This window comes from Amblyomma mixtum, chromosome 8 (genome assembly GCF_055824585.1).
Source record: "Amblyomma mixtum isolate Tamu chromosome 8, ASM5582458v1, whole genome shotgun sequence".
Classification (NCBI taxonomy): domain Eukaryota; kingdom Metazoa; phylum Arthropoda; class Arachnida; order Ixodida; family Ixodidae; genus Amblyomma; species Amblyomma mixtum.
This window is the reverse complement of record NC_143019.1, coordinates 129201178-129219441: the sequence shown is the minus strand read 5'-3', so window position 1 is coordinate 129219441 and position 18264 is coordinate 129201178. Positions and strand designations below refer to the sequence as shown.

Sequence of the window (18264 nt, the reverse complement as noted above, 5' to 3'; positions counted from 1 at the left end):
AAACTCGTTGCTGTCTTCGGCTTAGCGTTGAGTGACCAAGATTCACGTTTTCCTTGAGCTGCGAGGATAAGAGACTAAAGACAGAGATAAATATAAAATACGTTGGTTCGAATCATATATAGACTGACGGCAAATCTTTGGAGCTATTTCAGAAAAGAAAACATTCAAGCGCTGGAAATATCAGTTACAGCGTAGAAGATAATGGAAAGAGGTACACGTTAAGACCTAAATGGCAGAAGCCAACAGTAACTGAAACCAAGGAGCATAGGGGATATTTTTCATTTCGTAGTTTATATGTATTATACATATAACGACAAAATTTAAAAAAGACATCCATTATTTTCCTTGGTTCCGGCGACTGTTGGCTTCCGTCATCAGTTGCAGCGGCCTAACAACGCATATACAATTCGTGCATGGCTGCTAAAAAGACTTAAAATTGTTTCAGAATATTCCTCAGAACAAGAACCGTCTAGTGTTACGCGCACGCATACACAAGTGTGGAAGCACGCAGCAACTACACCACGAACTGAAAGAAAGGCAATCCAAACTCGTGAAGTAACGTTGGGTAGCAAACCAAACCAGTGAATACGTCGCACCAGCTTGTTTTTGATAATCCACTGTGCAATAAGAAAACTCTATTAAGCCCGCTGACTCTTCCTAATACATTCACTGCGGCCGCTATATTTAGAGCCCTGACCATTACTCTGCATGACCCTTGAGTGAGTCGCCGTTAAATTTCCTTAGGTTTTGCCTACCTGTGGGCCATTGGCTAAGCCCGCATTTTTTAGCCATCAGGAGAACGTAATGGCTACGTAGCCCGCCTGCATTTCACGGGCTGTCTGAAAAATGCAGCTTTCCCACGGCTTCATCGCATCGCTCAGTAATCGTGGTCGCACACCTACCACGTGATCCACCGGTGGCCCACAAGGCAGTGAGCGTATAACTAAGCATTAACTCACTCACAATCATATAAACATTCTCGGTCATTCAGAACAAAATTGTTGGTGGCTTTCGTACACAGCCCCAGTATCACACTGTATCTTTTTTTATCGCAAGGAATAAAGTGCTCACCTCGAGGACGTCGCCTGGGCTCAAATAAAGGGGCACTTAAAACGCTAGCTGTTTTGGCGAGTTTCTCTCCTGGCTGTTCGTATGAGTTCCAAGCGTCAACTAGATCATGAATAGGGCTTATGAATATGTCGCGCAAAAAGGAAACTCTTATAATGCCAGCGTTTCCAGCGTCTGAATTCTCAACCGTCTGAAGGTTTCGAGACTTGGCATCAGTTGAGCTGGGAGCGAACTGTTTATTCAGATTGTGTGTAGAATTTATCACAATGAATGAGGAAAGCAATGATGGAGGCCTAGAACAAACTTTTCGCCACGGGGGCTCATTAACGCTCACTGGTACTTCAGAGCACACAGCAGTTCTGGAATTCCGTCTCCATCTGAAGTCGACTCAGGAGCTTGGATTCCATCCCGCTTCGGCAGCCAAACGCCAGTACCATTTAACCTCCGCTGCAGGTAAGCTCAGGTTGAAGAAACTTACGAATTGAATCATGTGTGTATCTAGTGCGTCCATATGGTGGTCATTCATGAAACTCCCTTAATGAAATTAAGATGTTGCGAGTGCTGTCGAAAGCTCCCCAAAGACGATCTTACACCTGCGTATTACTGCGCAATTGTTTCTGAGTTTGCTTGAAATTTTCTTTTCATTTCACTCTGAGCGCTTTTTTATCGCCTTTATAAATTAAAGGCGACAGTGACAGTACGGTATACCGACACGCAGCTCTTTCACTTGTCTGACAATCAGCTTAGAGGTGAGAGAATACTGATAGGCATCACATCCACAGGAACGCAGAAGTAACTGCAACAAGTAGAGTTTGCACTGAACGCTTTCCCGCTCTCCATGAAGAAGCGTACCGTCGTCAGCATGCTTAACACGAACGCTCGAGCGCTTATCTTCCATTGACATTAGTAATTCTGGGGGTTGGCAGTTGCGTCTGAGATAATATTACGGTGGAAACAGAGCACAAGCTGTCTTCAACCGATGCAAACACGCCGTGCAGTGTGGTCTCGGACTCGGCGCCTAGAGCCCAGGGGCTGTAGTATCTGTGCAGGACGCGCACTTGAGCTTTCGTGTTAAGCGTGATGCCGACTCAACACTTACCCTAGGGTGGCTTTGGCCTACGCGAATGTTTTGTCAACGAAGAGCACCTCCTCGACGAAGCACGCATCTTGTCACTCCTTGAAGAAACATTCCATGGGCGAGAAAGTGAAAGAAGAGGTATCGGTCTCTAAACGCCGCGCCAGCGATGGAAATAAAGGTCATTTCTTCGAAATAGTGGTGGGAGTAAATAGGACGTCAGTGCACGTTAAAGAACCCCAGGTGGTCGAAATTTCCGGAGCCCTTAACTACGGCGTCCCTCACAGCCTGAGTCGCTTTGGGACGTTAAGCACAGAAAAACAAAAACGATTATTGTTAAATGGTAAAGAAATCACTTTACAGCGCCCCATGTCCAACATTCTTAGACAAAAATTTTGATAACTGAAAAATTGTAAGATATTATTACAAAAATATTGAAGATAATGGTCCATTCTTCTGATATTTAGCAAAATAACTTTTTATAATATTTTCATCGATCGCATCGAACAGTTAAGACTGCCACAAAAAACCAATGCTGGATGCTTTTGATCACAGCAATAACCTTAATAGAACAAAATTGCACACTGGCGTTAGGTGATCTCCGGATACATTTATTGTTTTATAGCACTGTACAACTTTAAAAACAACAGTTGTTAACACTGTGCCATGGTCCACGGCGTACTGTATTACTCCGCTAGCCAGTCGAAAAAGTACAAGAAATCAGCTTTACAACGTTTGACTTAATTAAACAGGCCAGGTGCCAGAATTGTACAGCTTATAACTTTTTATCCTGAATAGGTGTTTTTTTGTAATAACGAGAGTAGTTCAAACAGCGGACTACTTTTTTTCGATGACGAATTGTGCGCGCCGGTCTTGAATGTGGGCGGAGCTTCAATGAAGACTTAAGCTGCATCCGACTATAGTGAAACCTAACATTATTTGAAAAATTTGCGTTCATCAACGGTTTCTCGCTAGAAAATGCTTTCGTTCAGAATTGCTGGGTATGATAGCGAGCATTGTACATTCTCCGCGTGAGGCCACTTATTTTCGAGAAATCATCAGGCAATGTGACAGCTGAAGATGCAGCAGGAAAGAATTCAGCAATCATGTGAGCGTAGCAAATTTTTTAATGTCGTTCCGGCGTAGATAAGGCGACCAGAATTGTGAGAAGAAATATAGGTAACTCCTCATGCAATTTAAAGACAAAGCCTAATCGTTATGCCTACCCCGCTAGATGTCTCCCTAACCTATTTCCATTGTAATAAATGCCCTGAACAGACGGTCATCACTGCACTGCACAGATTCTGGACAGGCACAATGTAATCGCCATTTATTGCTCAAAATTATATAGTGATTGTGGACATTTGCAGCATTTAAATGTCCCCTCACTTCAGACTTGATCGTACCCCGTTATTATTGTCTCATACCCTGGACTGCATCGGACGCCATTCTTCTCGAAGGCTAGGCTACGGACTGGTAACCGTGGTACGTCCTGGAGCGCACTATTTACCGGGACACGATTTTATGCAGTTCTCCTCGCATTCGCTCAGCGTCTCGAAGTTGTTTCCGTTGCTGCCACAGCCTCCGTAGGTGAACTCCCGACACTTGTTGGTCAGGGCGTGGTAGTAGAAGCGCCGCACGAAGTTAGTGCAAGGGCCAGGGTATGCTGGTCGACCACACACATGAAGCCCACGCACTGTGGAAGGAAACATCACAGATCAGTCACAATGCAGTCGCAAAAGGGAGAAAAAGTCTAAGGAATTTAAGCGGGACGCGCTTTTCCTTTCCAAGGATGGCGGTACATACCAGTAAAAATGAGTGAATAATAAAGTTGGCATTGAATTAGCAGCATGTAATAATATTATTGAGTCCCTAGAGACAGACGGATGACGAGAGCGACTATATAAGCTGCTCGAACAAATTGATTTTCAGGTGCCGATCCATGTTTGGTGATGAGTGTCTATCTCTAAAAATTAAGACTGAAAATTTCGTCTGGACGAAACAATCACTCAGAAATTTCACTAAATATGAAGAAAGCGTAGCCAATTCTTTCTCGCAGCTTAAACAAAGTGACACGCCTCATGAATACAAGAGGGCTATGATAAACAGAATGTGTTTACTGCTGCTGAGTTTCCGGCAGTTTGTACCTTGTCCCCAATTTTAACACCGCGTACATTTTATGCATTTTTTTGCAAGATTTTTGTGCACTTCATAAAAATTTTGGATCAGCGCCAAAAGATCTAAGGCCACACACACTCCCACAAAGGCACAAAGTGGGCGAGAGGCGTTCGAGGCATTTAGCGGCGTACTTCGTCGCACATCCCACCCGAATCAGAATAGTTTCCCTCACAGTAGGGTCCAGGTCCCAAGCTAGTGCAAGACTGCTATCGCAACAATCTTAAAACACCTTATTTAAGCACCAATGAGGTTATGGAGCGCACAAATAAAGCCCCGACGCCGGTTTGACGGGTCCGCGGCCACGTGTGCCTGGAAACATGCAACAAGCATACATAATTATTGCGTACATGACCACCTATATTCACGTTATACGTCCTATGATGTGAACATAATTAAGTTTATTGAATACAAATGTGAGAAGGTACCTCAGCAGTTGTTTGGCATGATTCACCTTTTTTGTGAACTGAGCAAATTTAGTGTTTCGAGAAAAACTTCCATTCTTGGATAGAGCATTGGTGCTTCTTTTATTGCCTTCCTTAGCGCGTTCGACTCTGATTGTTCTCCGTCTTTCTGAATTCCCCGATCGTAGAAAGAGCAGCGGCTCAGGCAGATTGAAGCGAAGCTCTGCATGCTGACAAGATTAGGCATAAGGGATGAGGAGCATTCTGGCGAGATTATTGTACCGATGGAGACGCGCGAACGCATTTGCGTAATACCCCTGGCTAAGAACATTCATGGGGATCGACACGAAGGGCGGAGGAGGGCCAGTGCGAAGACGTTAGGCAAAATGTATCAAGAGGACGAGTGTGTCGTGTATGCTAATGCGACGGAATACAACCTCATAGGTAAATACGCTTTGGCTGTGAACGCGGCCAGCATCTTCCGCTGGGTAGCATCTGCGGTTGTCACGGGCCGAGTGGAAAAGGCCGCAATAGCAATAGAGGTCGTTCACGTAGGCACCAGCACCATTTTCAGTAATTCCAAAAGGGCCCTTCGCAACTTTGCGAGGGGACGTATCTCCGCCACTGCGCGCAAAATTCCTAGCACGTCTCCAAACGATAGGAAGGAAAAGGATCCGGTACGAGCCCTGACACATGCCGGCGTCCTGGTAGAGGTTTTTGTCAAGGTCGAAGTTTTGTCAGCCCAGCAGATGTCTCGGACGCGGGCCACCACGGGATGAAGCGCTGGATAGGTTTCAGGCTACAAGCAATTGTTGTAGGGAGCTTGGCATGTTTCGCATGTTTCGCTCCGCCGAGGACAGGCTACCACATGGCGGCGGCTGCAGACGCGGTCGCAGGCAAACCCGTGGTTGTGCTCGAATATTTTTGCCGGTCTAGTAAATCTGTACTTTCAGTAGAGATTTACTCAACTGTGCGCCGAGCCAGCCAGCTTAGACCACATACTGTGGGAATGCGCAGAGGATCCGCCTCTGGCAGATCTAGTCGCATCTCACTCGCTTCAACAATGAGAAGCTGTTCTCGGCTGCCCGGACCCGGATGGATGTCCAGTCTCGGCCCTCGGCAAGAGCGCAAGGGGTCGCCGAGGGACTTCAACTTTTAGCGCCTTTAGCTCCTGAGGAAACCTCAAGAGGATCACCACCTCTTACTGACAGTTTTTTCGCTCTCTCTCTCCGATCCTATCCTTAATCCTTTCGTCCAGGCTACATTCATATGTATCCGCCACTCTAAGTCGGCTACAACGACTTTCCTAACATCGAATTACAGCCGTACACAGACGCGCGCGAAGCGCCGGAGGGGCGTTCGAAAGGAGTGCTGGCGCCTTGTGACCGCAGGTCCCAAATGATGACAAGGAAGGTTGCACGAGCCCCGGGGCACTGAGTGCTAACACAGGGTGCTCAATTTATCACAGAGAAGGGCGGCAATTGTGCGTCATCTTAAGGTGTATCTGAAATCGCTTGCTGTAAAAGCGCATAATATGTAGGGATCTACCCCACTCTGCGGAGCTCTCCGCTGCAGGAAGCGAGCGCGCTACCGACTACGGCTGCGGCTTTCACGTGATCTTCTTCGACACGGCTCGGGCTGCTCTGACGGCTCCCAGGGGGTGAGGGCGACAGGGACATCCGTTAGCACCTCCACCAGAAGTCACGTAGTGGTGACTGCAGTCCGTGGAACAGGAACACAAGCAGCGAGGATGTCTTCGAAACGGAACTCTTTATTGGGGCTGACTTGCGCCCGCAAAGAACTGAATCACTCGGCGGCGGCGTAGCAACAAGCGTGCTCGGCGGTCGTCGAGCAGAATGCCCGCCGCTCTCTGCCATGCTCTTTTTAAAGCTGATAGCGAAGATTCGAGATAAAGCTTGGAAAGTTACTAGAACATTCTGGCGCAAACTAGAACCGGCTCCGCCTGGATGCGATCAATCGAGATAAATCTAGGCGCGTCTTGCGTCACAAACGAAGCGATAAAGCGGCGTGTCGGCAGCCTTGAAGCATGAACAAACAAACACACCAAACAAACGCTACAAAGATTCGCGGCAATATATAGGCACATTGTTGGTTTGATGAGGGCCTCTTCCTTGCTTTTGGTGCAGGCCTGTTTTTCGTTTATGACTTCATGCGCCGTTTTCACACTGCCATACAGATGTGGGCGTGTCTCGAACGGCGTTCTACATCTCTAGGCTGTCTAAATATGACCTTGGTACGTTAGCAACTTTTTTTTTTACGGGGACGGCAAAGAGACCAATAAACAATTAATTGAGCCCGGTTGTGATCTGTGTGCGAGTAAATAAGTTTGAAAAGAGACATTGCGTAGGCGCCTGATTGAGCGAACAGTGGCACTCATCTGATAAGTGATGATCTCGACACATTCACACTATGCCCACATCTTGTCCCTGTCTGACGGAACGCCAGGGGCCTGCTTAGCCCCCTTTAAGCATTCCAGATGCTCTAGAATACAAGAAACGTTCCCTGTTATTGTGTGTTCAGAATGCCTGGTACGGCTGAGAGCACTTGACTCAGAGATAAAGCGATTATGCACACAAATAACGCGCAGTTTGTTTCTGTTTCAATTAGCGCTTTCCGTTCTTATTAATTCCATACAACGAAAGATTGCCCACAATTTTTACTCTTCAAACTAACGATTCAGTTGCATGATGTAAACTCAGGCGTTTACGTACCATCCTTTCCAACTGCATTCAAAGCTCCGAGTCCTCTTGGCGAAAAGCTTGCTGCGGATAGGAAAACGAAAGTTATAAAGAGCATGCAGTGCCTGTAGAGAGGTGCATAAGTTCTCGCAAGGTGGTGCTTTAGTCTCTTAGTCAAACGGGAGGAAGTAGCTCCCTCTACACTGCTATCATTGTGTTTAGGCTACCTGTAGGCACACCTTTTGTTGCATAATAAGCAGGGCTAATGGAAGCGTAAAAAAAAAAAACCTTCAGTCAGGCCACTTGACTGGAAGCTGCAATTAACCTCAGCTTCTTAGCGTGTTATCAGTCTCTTGCGTTTTTTTGGCATTCTCAATGTGTCTAAATATCACGCATTAATTTCGTGCGAATGAATTCGGCCTAGTCAGTGAGCGTACTTTACTGAAGACAGCGGGCCATCTCTGTCAGTTTGACAGGCCCACAATAATTTAACCACTCACGCTTTTGCTTCGAGCACGTCCTCACGCACTCTTCCTTGGTCTCGTATTTGTTATCATTGCCTCCGCAGCCGCCGTAGTCGAAGGTCTCGCACTCGCCTGTCTTCGCATTGAACCACCACATCGGCAGCAGCGCCCTGCAGGGTCCGCTGTCAGCCGGCTGGCTGCATTTTCTCTCAACGCTATTCGTCGCTGCAAGCAATAAAGATAACTTCTGCTGTTGCCGAAAATAAAATAGCTGTGAAGAGTAGGGGGAAGTTAAAGAGACCATTTCCAGGTTTCGACAGCTCATCTAAAAAACCCATACGTATACAGGGTGTGATGACCGTTTCAGCGAAATATTAGTGCCATACGCTCCCCGAAACGCGGTTAAAATTGAAATAAAACCCCATTAGCCCTTTTTTTGACAAACACGATCTCTCCTCGTCTGCTCAGCTTAAACTGTGGTACCTCTCTCACATCCTCAGCGAACTTCTTTTCACTTGTTCATCCTATTCGTTCACACGCAGTGACGGACGACGTCTGGTGTGCCGCTGGTTGTTCTTACTCTTGTTTATCTCGCTGCTCGTTTACTGCACTGGTTCATTTACGTCTCTGCGTGGCATGAGTACTACTTCACTGACGTTCACCGGTGGGCGGTGTTCCGGGCTGTGCACGCTCGGTAATTGGCCGATTCTTGGGTGAAAGTCTAATTGCGCAAATAAAAGCGTCTTGTTTCACTACTTATGTGGCGTAAGGGATTGCATTCGCGTCTTTAGAAAGCATAAGGAATGGTATAATTCCCGTTTCTACTGACACACCTTTGCTCGTTTTTTTTAATCAATTTTCAATAACCCGGAAATAATTTGTCACATTCCCATTGAGTGCGGTTGATTTTTAAGTTTTTGGGTGAGGCCATTTTGAGCCAGAAGAGCGGGTTGTCGGGCTAGTTGTTTCTGCATAGTATATAAGTGAAATGCGAAACAGCTTAGACAGGACACAGAAAGAAACACATACAACAGTTCACGAGCGCAACTACCAACTGTTTAATGGGGTGAAACAACAACAGCATATATACAGAAAAGCAGAGCATGCGTAAAGGTAGAGCAGGCACACACATCACAAAGACCTCAATTTTATACAAACGAATCAAGATATGAAACTTCAGCATCATAGATCTGCAACGAAGCATCACTTACGCAGCGATCAGATAGTTTTTTAACATGGAAGGCCTGAAAGACAAGCCGGTCTTTGTGATGTGTGTGCCTGCTCTACCTTTACGCATGCTCTGCTTTTCTGTATATATGCTGCTGTTGTTTCACCCCATTAAACAGTTGGTAGTTGCGCTTGTGAACTGTTTTATGTGTTTCTTTCTGTGTCCTGTCTAAGTTGTTGCGCAATTCACTTATATACTATTTTGAGCCAATATCGCTGTTTGAATTACCAGCGCACAAATTATTTACCAGTAAGCTCTGGGGGCGCATAAGATTCAAAATTGCAGTTGAGATTCCTCTCGCGCAAGTACTCCTTCTATATCGCCGATATAGGTTTTGTGAAACTGCCCATTAATGTGGTATCGGTCACTCTTCACTTCCCATTCATACGCAGCGGGGTGTGCTCATGCTACTCCTGCTGCAGTGGGGCAGCAGTTAAGCGATGCCCCATTGCCCTGACTGACGTTAGTGGGGTCCCGATTGCTCGTGGTAATCAACCCCTCGTTGCCACTCACTAATTTAACTGCACCTACCACGGTGCAGTGCCACGGACCTAGAGACAATAACACCACCTCGGTTTTACACAATTCTTAGCACTATGCGTAAATGTAAGACCACACTGTTTTATTCAACAGTACCAAACCTCCAGTCACTGGCATGCAACATGTTCGTACATTGATACAGCTTACGCAAAGGCTTACTAATGATCCCTTTTTGAAGCGGCTATCCTAGTTTCATTATAATAAGTTTGCTTTGCGTGCGATGCAATACCGAGCATACCTGCTCCTCTACTTTGATATGACCTCTTATATCTTGTGTCATTAGGAATGGGAAACTGTGTCCAGTATTTTTAGCATAATAATATTATGGAGTACGCTTTCTGCTTGAGATATTAACGAAGTGTCGAATATTTTTTTCGCGGAGACCGCTTTTGGTCGTGATAAATAATGAGCATTGGGTAGGTTTAGGTTTCTGGGGTTTAACGTCTCAATGCGACTCTGGATATGAAGGACGCGCTATTAAAGGGCTCCGGATAATTTCAACTACCTAGGGTTCTTCAACGTTCACCGACATCGCACACTGCACGGGCCTCTAGTATTTCGCCTGCAACGAAATGCGACCGTCGCACCCGGTATCACACCCATGCCTTTCAAGCCAGCAGACGAGCACCATACCAAATGACCCACCAATGCGGCTGTCATGGTAGAAAAGTCGCAGATGTTTTGGAATATTATTCCTCAATAATATTAAAAGAACTAATCTGAGAGATTATGATAACGCAAATCTAATGAAATTAGCTGTAAATTCTATTGCTCAAGCCCTACCGCTTTGTACAAATTGCGGAAATTTTATTTTGTGCTAAGTGTATTTTAATTTTATTAATTTTGTTTTTTAGACATGATGATTATAAAGGCCTTGAAAAAAGTAAGGTTCATTTATATGCTCAAGAAATAATCTCGCAAAAAAGCACTTTCTAATGAAACTGAACATCATCATCATCACAGGCCTCGTAACGTGCACCGCAAGAAAAAGGCAACTCCAATCCAGTTCCAATTAAACCTGTCATATGCCAGCTACCCCCACTTTCTTTCTTTGTGTTTGTGTTTATGTCTTTAAAATTCTTCATCTCATCCACCCACCTAACATTCGGCCGCCCCCTGGTACGCTTCCCTTTTTTTGAAATCGTCTCCGTTACTCTTAATGACAAGCGGTTATCTTGCCTTCGCATGACATGCCCTGCCCAAGCCCATTTCTTCATCTTGATTTCGACTATAGACACCTGTTTGCTCGCTGACCCGTTCTGCCCTCATCCTGTCCCTTAACTTTACAGCTAACATTTTCCTTCCCATAGCTCGCTGTATTGTCCTCACTTTATGTTAAACCCTTTTGGTTAGTCTCCACATTTCAGCCCCATAGGTGAGTGCCGGTAAGATACAGCTGAAGTATCATTTTCTCTTGAGGGATATTGGTGAACTGCCATTTATTCTTTAGTAAAACGAGCTTCTGGGCAAGTTGGTTACTTTGCTTCCACATCACTGCAGCGTAAAGAAGACGAGCACAAAGGAAGAAAACACTTACGACACGGACAAACGCTGCACTCACAACTGATTTTATTTCGCCAGCAATGGGAAATATAAAGATTCCGCCGCTAATGCGCGCGCAGGAAAGTACACATGCCATGAATAACAAAGATACATTATACATCAGATACATCTTATCGTGTGGCAGAGAAAAGATCACATTCCGCTTTGTACAAATGAATAGAGGTATCGCTTACACAAAAATCACCCTTTTTCTTTATATGGTACGCTTCTAGTAGTTCACGTGCAGTTTGATCTTTGCTTTTTCCTAGAATCTTTGCACCGTCAAAATGAGGCGAACAATCCTGGCAAGACCTGCAATGTTTTACTAAGTTAACATCTTCATCGTTCTCAAAATTCCTTTCATGCTCCCTCAATCGATCATTGACACATCTGCCAGACTGGCCGACATAGGCTTTTCCGCATGACAGTGGAATTTCATATACCCCTCCTGACTGGCACTGTACATGGGGCTTGGTATGCTTTTTCCCGCATCCAGATTTTGTAGCCTCCTTACCGGAGATACGAGCGCACAGTTGGCCAAGCTTTTTCGGAGCCGAAAAAACGAGTGGCACCCCAAACCTATTCGCTACTTTTTTCAAGTTATGCGAGACTGCGTGCAGGTAGGGGGCAACTTCCGGACGCACAGTGCGCTCAACTTCCCTCGTCTTCGTGGACGTCGTGCTCTTCTTTACCTTTTTCAGGAGGGTTTCGGCAACAGCCGTCACGATCGACTGAGGGTAGCCCGAGTCCAATATTCGTGCCAATTGGCCGTCAAAGCTGGTCTGCATTTCATGTTCGCACGATTTATCTAGTGCAGATTCTAGGCATAAGTTCACAATGCTTCTCTTTATTATTTTAGAGTGTGCAGAATCATATGGTAAAAGTCGTTTTTGCACACGTGGAGAGTACCGCCAACACACGTGATCCCCACCGAACTTTAAACGAATATCTAAAAACTGCAGACATTTCTCTTTTGGAACTTCGCAAGTGAAAGTCAATCCCTTTCCATGCTGTTTAAAAGCGTCTAAAATCTTGTCAGCAATAGCGCAGTAGTGTAAAGGGCTCTGCTTGTCCAATAAGATCAAAAAATCGTCAACATAACGGTACACTTTTGTGACCTCGTCCGGTTTAAAAACAGTTGCTAAAATCTCGTCAATACTGGCTAAAAAAATATCACTTAGAATGGGTGCTACGCAAGACCCATTCTAAGTGATATTTTTTTAGCCAGTATTGACGAGATTTTAGCAACTGTTTTTAAACCGGACGAGGTCACAAAAGTGTACCGTTATGTTGACGATTTTTTGATCTTATTGGACAAGCAGAGCCCTTTACACTACTGCGCTATTGCTGACAAGATTTTAGACGCTTTTAAACAGCATGGAAAGGGATTGACTTTCACTTGCGAAGTTCCAAAAGAGAAATGTCTGCAGTTTTTAGATATTCGTTTAAAGTTCGGTGGGGATCACGTGTGTTGGCGGTACTCTCCACGTGTGCAAAAACGACTTTTACCATATGATTCTGCACACTCTAAAATAATAAAGAGAAGCATTGTGAACTTATGCCTAGAATTTGCACTAGATAAATCGTGCGAACATGAAATGCAGACCAGTTTTGACGGCCAATTGGCACGAATATTGGACTCGGGCTACCCTCAGTCGATCGTGACGGCTGTTGCCGAAACCCTCCTGAAAAAGGTAAAGAAGAGCACGACGTCCACGAAGACGAGGGAAGTTGAGCGCACTGTGCGTCCGGAAGTTGCCCCCTACCTGCACGCAGTCTCGCATAACTTGAAAAAAGTAGCGAATAGGTTTGGGGTGCCACTCGTTTTTTCGGCTCCGAAAAAGCTTGGCCAACTGTGCCCTTGTTGAGGTTTTAGCGGGGTCGCAGCGGAGCACCAGACAGAGACGACCAGCGTGGCAGGCTTCTAGTTCCGGACTGCCCGTGCCGGGCGTGCGCCACGAGCACGCGCTGTCCGTCTTTATTTTCCTCTAGCGCGCGCTGTAACGCCGATCTCAGCGCCGACGCTTTATAGCGTCGCCGGGCGCTACAGGGCCCCCCGCCTAGACGGAACGGCGAAATGTACGCGCCGACGGGGTACGGATGGAGGTCACGCGATGGAGGGAGGGTCCGGTAAGTTCATGTCAGGGTCCGGGAAGAGCCGTCGGGTGGAGGGCGCGGATTCAGGTGGACGAGCCTGGCTGCTGCGCAATGGGCGAATGATGCAGGGTGCCGAGCTGACAAAGCATATTAGGGCAATGGAGGCCATGGTGGGGCCGTCACCGACTGTAGTGCTGCCCGCTGGCACAAGTGTCATTGGTGCTGGACCGTTGCAGCTGATGTCGGCGGGAAGCTGGCACACAGAGTACGCCGTCACAAGCAAGGGAGCTGTCGAAACGGCTCCGTGGACAGATGTGGTCTTTAGCGTGGTGTCGTGTCGATGCTGTAGCGCCAGCTTCAAGTCGTCCAAATAGGTGGAAATGGCTGGCTTACATGGCTCAGGTGCCCCTGATGTAGGGCGCGAGCAGTGCGGTCCGGCCACTAGGGTTGGCACAGGTGTGACCGACGAGACAACGGTGACAGCTGTGGTGATGACGGAGGAAGTTGCTGGGTTCAATTCCAGGTGCTGGGGTAAAGCGGGAGTGGCCGTCCGGAGCGACTGGCCAGTGCTGATGCGCGTGTGGGCATGGTCGGGCTTGAGAGCAAGCGCTGGCACTGGGTCAGGAACTGTTTCAGGCAAAGTGGGGCTGGAGGCAATCGCCGTGCCTGTTACTGCTGTCATTGGGTTGGCTTTCTCATCCTGCTCCTGATGACGAGTAGTGCTCTGCGGACCTTCTGAGGGGCTGGGAGTGTGACAAGCAGGCTTGGTCGTTGTCGAGGGCTCTTTAGCATCAGCGGGCGACGGCTTCAACCTCACAGAAGAGGCCTGCAAAGCTGTTGGCGGTAGTGACGAGGTAGATGGAGATGCCGGAAGCCTCGGCACGGCTGCTGCCGCAGAGTCGTCTTTGGCTGCAGGAGGCTCTGGCGACAACGCCACTGAAGCGCAAAGAGGCAGGGGCAGAGACGCGGGTACGATAGTAGTGGGAGAAAGACGCGAGGCGAAGCTCGTGCGGATCCCACCTGGTGTGGCGTCGAGAGAGACAGCCGGGCTGGAGACGCTGGACGGGAGTGGCGGCGATGCGGCGAGGGGCTGCTGAGGCGGGCCGGGTTCATATGAAGGCTGCGTGGGCGCGAGCGAGGCCGGTGCAGGGCCAGAGGCTGGCGGCGGCGAAAACGGGTCCGCTGCGTCGTAGAGCGGCGGCGGAACGTAGTAGGCGCCGAAGTACGCCAAGACGGCCGCACGCAGCTCATCGCATGGCCGGCCGCCGAAAGCAGAGTAGGTGAGCCGACGCAGGAGGTCGGCCGGGAGGATGTCACAAAGGACTTCGTGTTTGAACGGCTGGATGGTGATGCCGTTCAGGTACATCGCAGCCTCCAGTTGGGCGAACCACCCGCCGACGCCTGCAGGCCGGAACGCCGGGAGCGGCGGGTCGAAACTTGGGTGCTGCCAGTACGCCATGCTGGAACGCCGCTGAGATAGAAGGCACGGTTCGCCAGGTCACCACTGTTGAGGTTTTAGCGGGGTCGCAGCGGAGCACCAGACAGAGACGACCAGCGTGGCAGGCTTCTAGTTCCGGACTGCCCGTGCCGGACGTGCGCCACGAGCACGCGCTGTCCGTCTTTATTTTCCTCTAGCGCGCGCTGTAACGCCGATCTCAGCGCCGACGCTTTATAGCGTCGCCGGGCGCTACACCCTCGTATCTCCGGTAAGGAGGCTACAAAATCTGGATGCGGGAAAAAGAATACCAAGCCCCATGTACAGTGCCAGTCAGGAGTGGTATATGAAATTCCACTGTCATGCGGAAAAGCCTATGTCGGCCAGTCTGGCAGATGTGTCAATGATCGATTGAGGGAGCATGAAAATAATTTTGAGAACGATGAAGATGTTAACTTAGTAAAACATTGCAGGTCTTGCCAGGATTGTTCGCCTCATTTTGACGGTGCAAAGATTCTAGGAAAAAGCAAAGATCAAACTGCACGTGTACTACTAGAAGCGTACCATATAAAGAAAAAGGGTGATTTTTGTGTAAGCGATACCTCTATTCATTTGTACAAAGCGGAATCTGATCTTTTCTCTGCCACACGATAAGATGTATCTGATGTATAATGTATCTTTGTTATTCATGGCATGTGTACATTCCTGCGCGCGCATTAGCGGCGGAATCTTTATATTTCCCATTGCTGGCGAAATAAAATCAGTTGTGAGTGCAGCGTTTGTCCGTGTCGTAAGTGTTTTCTTCCTTTGTGCTCGTCTTCTTTACGCTGCAGTGATGTGGAACTGCCATTTATTCCCTGCGAGACCCGTTGAGATGCGCTCCACCCAATTCTAATTCTTATAGTTATTTCCCTCGGGTGATACGGATCTGCTCTTACTAGCTTCCATAAATATATCTATTCTGAACCACTTCTGGACCCTCGCTACCAATTGTGTACGGATGCTTCTTTGTGAGACATTTTAACATTACTTTGTCTTCCTGAATATTAATTTTTAGACGCCGCGTGTTGCTCTTGCTGTCTAAGACACTGGTCATGCTTTGCAATTCATCCCCTGAGTGACATGGCAAGGCAATGTCATCAACGAATCGCATATTGATTAGGTACTCTCCATTAACTCTTATTCCGAATTTTCGCTAATCAAAGCCTCCGAATACCAACTGTAAACGGGCTGCGAATAGCACTGGCGTGATCAGGCTCCCTACCTGACACCCTTCTTTATTGGAAGTTTATTACAGGCTGTATGGAAGACTATAATAGCTGTGCAGCTGTTATAGATAACTTCCAGCATTTTTACACAAGGCTCTTCTACACTCTAGAACCGCAAAGCCTGCATGACGGTGACGGTTTCAGCTGATCTGTGAGGGTTATATTTAGAGGTTGCTTATATTGTGCGCATTTCTCTATCACCTGATAAGTGTGAATACGGACTATTGCCGAATATCCTTTACGAAAGCCTAGCTATTCATTTAGTTAACTGAGACGGCAACAACCGTGCGGAGTTGAAATATCTCACTGAAAATTTAAGCGCGTAAGAAAACATAATTCTGCTATATAATACGCAATAAATCACTGCAATAATTTTTTTCCTGCGTGCAAAAACGACAAGCCGTAATTATAGAGATGCACAGAATCAAATGCGGGTAAACTCACCGAGCGCGGTGCTGACAACGGCAACGAAAATGTAGACCTTCATGCTGGCTGCCAGGAAAAATGCTCGATGGCACCTCTTCGGCAGGTACCGTCTTTTATATCCACAAATGAGCAACCTGAGAGCGGAGTTTGCGCCACCGGCTATTGTGTACGCTTTTATTATAGGTCAGATAAAGCTTTATACATAAGAAAGTCCGGTCCGAGAGCCACAATAACGTAGCCACTAATTTCTCGTTGTGTCGATCTGACAGTTCTCATTCGCGGCTATCGCCTGTGACGCCAGTGTTAATGGCTAGCAAGCAATGAGGTTCGCCGGAAATGAGCGATGGCCAATAGGGAAAATGTTGTATTGGATAAAAGGTTGGTGATAAGAGACGGAAGCTGCAAACAGATAATTTTTGCCGCTACATCCCGTATCGCGGCCACTTAAGCGATGCTGAGATCAATACTCACGTGAATGCTGCCGGAGTTTTGCCAAGAGATAAATTCAGCGTGAAAATAAACCGAATAAGTAGCAACTCCTCAATGGCGACCAAGTAACGTTGTCCTAAGAGAGTACAAGTTATCACTGAGAGGTAAATCGATCCCATGAAAGTTTTTATGTTAAATTATTAATGCCCCCTGAAGAGACCAAACAACAATGATAAAAAATGGCTTTGTAACTCCGTTGCGAACAGCGGAAAAGAAAACTTTTTTTGACGGAAGGGCAAATAGCAAATGCACATTGCCGCGGCTGTGTTATGGGAAAGCATTTCACGTGCACCTTACGCCAGAAAACAAAGTTCCTAGCATCACACCTTCAATAGTTACTTTACCAGTCACTCTAGAACAAACAATTAGAGGCATGATGCAACACTAATTTGGTGCATCCGACCTCTGAAAAACCTGTTTTGAAGTTGTCAGAAGCGTGCTAAAAGTTTGTTGCGCTGTTTTCAGTACACGAACAATTGACATAAAATTCCGCTGCAGTGCTGAACGCTATTCAGAATTAGTTGTTTCACTGCTTTAATTTTTATGTCCTTACCCATAACTGGTCGTCATGGCGAAATTATTATTGCGGTGTTGCTCGCCATATAAGGCAGGAAATTAACAGTTGAGATAATATAAAGCTCATTTATTAAATGAACACTTTTTAACATTTCTAAGCAATTAGTCGCGCGTCTACACATATCACTACAGGAATTACAGTGTTGCTTTCCCTGCCCGTCGCTCGGTTCACAGAATTGTGGTCCTGCTTAGACTTTGGTGATTGTCGCGAAAAGTGGGCGTCGGGCGCCCACCCTCTGTTGAGTTGCAATCGTATACTCAATTTCGGTGCTCAAATACGCTTCAGAGCGATAAAACATTTCCTAGCGCTCCACTGAGTCAAGTGGCCGCTGACATTCAGTAATCCTACCTGGTGCCTCGGCTACCGGCTCACTGATTCTAAACGTCGCACTGCTATGTATCACCTCATAGCTTTCATCCTCCTGAGTTCCTCCTACGAAGGACATTACATAAGTGTTTTAACAAGGTGAAACGTTGGGCTGGTTGGTGCATGATCTTGTGGCGGGAGCAGCGCAGCACGAGGCAAAGAAGAGATACTCGGGGCACGACGATGGCGAGAGGCGGACAGCGTAGTGTCCCGCCGCTCTCTTCTTTGCCTCGTGCGGCGTTGCTCCCACCACAAGGCTCTATATGTACTTGTAGTTTTCTTCTTTGGGCTGTTGAAAAAACAGCCTGGTCTCTGGAACCGGGAAATGGGTTCCGCAGCCAGCTAGGTCAAGATTCAATTCAAATCAGTTTATTTTACCAGAAGCTTGGAATGATATCTGGGCTGAAAGTT

The 18264-nt window shown here is 47.0% G+C and overlaps 1 protein-coding gene across 1 annotated transcript; it reads right to left on the bottom strand.

Moving 5' to 3' along the window:
• Positions 1 to 3252: 3252 nt before the first annotated feature.
• LOC149334402 (BPTI/Kunitz domain-containing protein-like) lies at positions 3253 to 16695 on the bottom strand. The gene is made up of 4 exons (XM_089555127.1): positions 16440 to 16695; positions 7922 to 8110; positions 7455 to 7505; positions 3253 to 3839 (listed from the first exon to the last, which is right to left on the bottom strand). The coding sequence occupies exons 1-4, from the start codon at positions 16480 to 16482 to the stop codon at positions 3646 to 3648; spliced, it is 477 nt and encodes a 158-aa protein (XP_089411253.1). The 5' UTR covers positions 16483 to 16695; the 3' UTR covers positions 3253 to 3645.
• Between the last annotated feature and the right edge of the window lie 1569 nt (positions 16696 to 18264).

Excerpts from the sequence above, each read along its gene's own strand:
- LOC149334402 (XM_089555127.1), bottom strand. The coding sequence starts at position 16,482 with ATGAAGGTCTACATTTTCGTTGCCGTTGTCAGCACCGCGCTCG. Across the intron at positions 7,506-7,921 it reads GACGTGCTCGAAGCAAAAGC|CAAGCTTTTCGCCAAGAGGA; the intron begins GTGAGTGGTTAA and ends TCCTATCCGCAG. Across the intron at positions 3,840-7,454 it reads GAATGCAGTTGGAAAGGATG|TGCGTGGGCTTCATGTGTGT; the intron begins GTACGTAAACGC and ends TTCCTTCCACAG.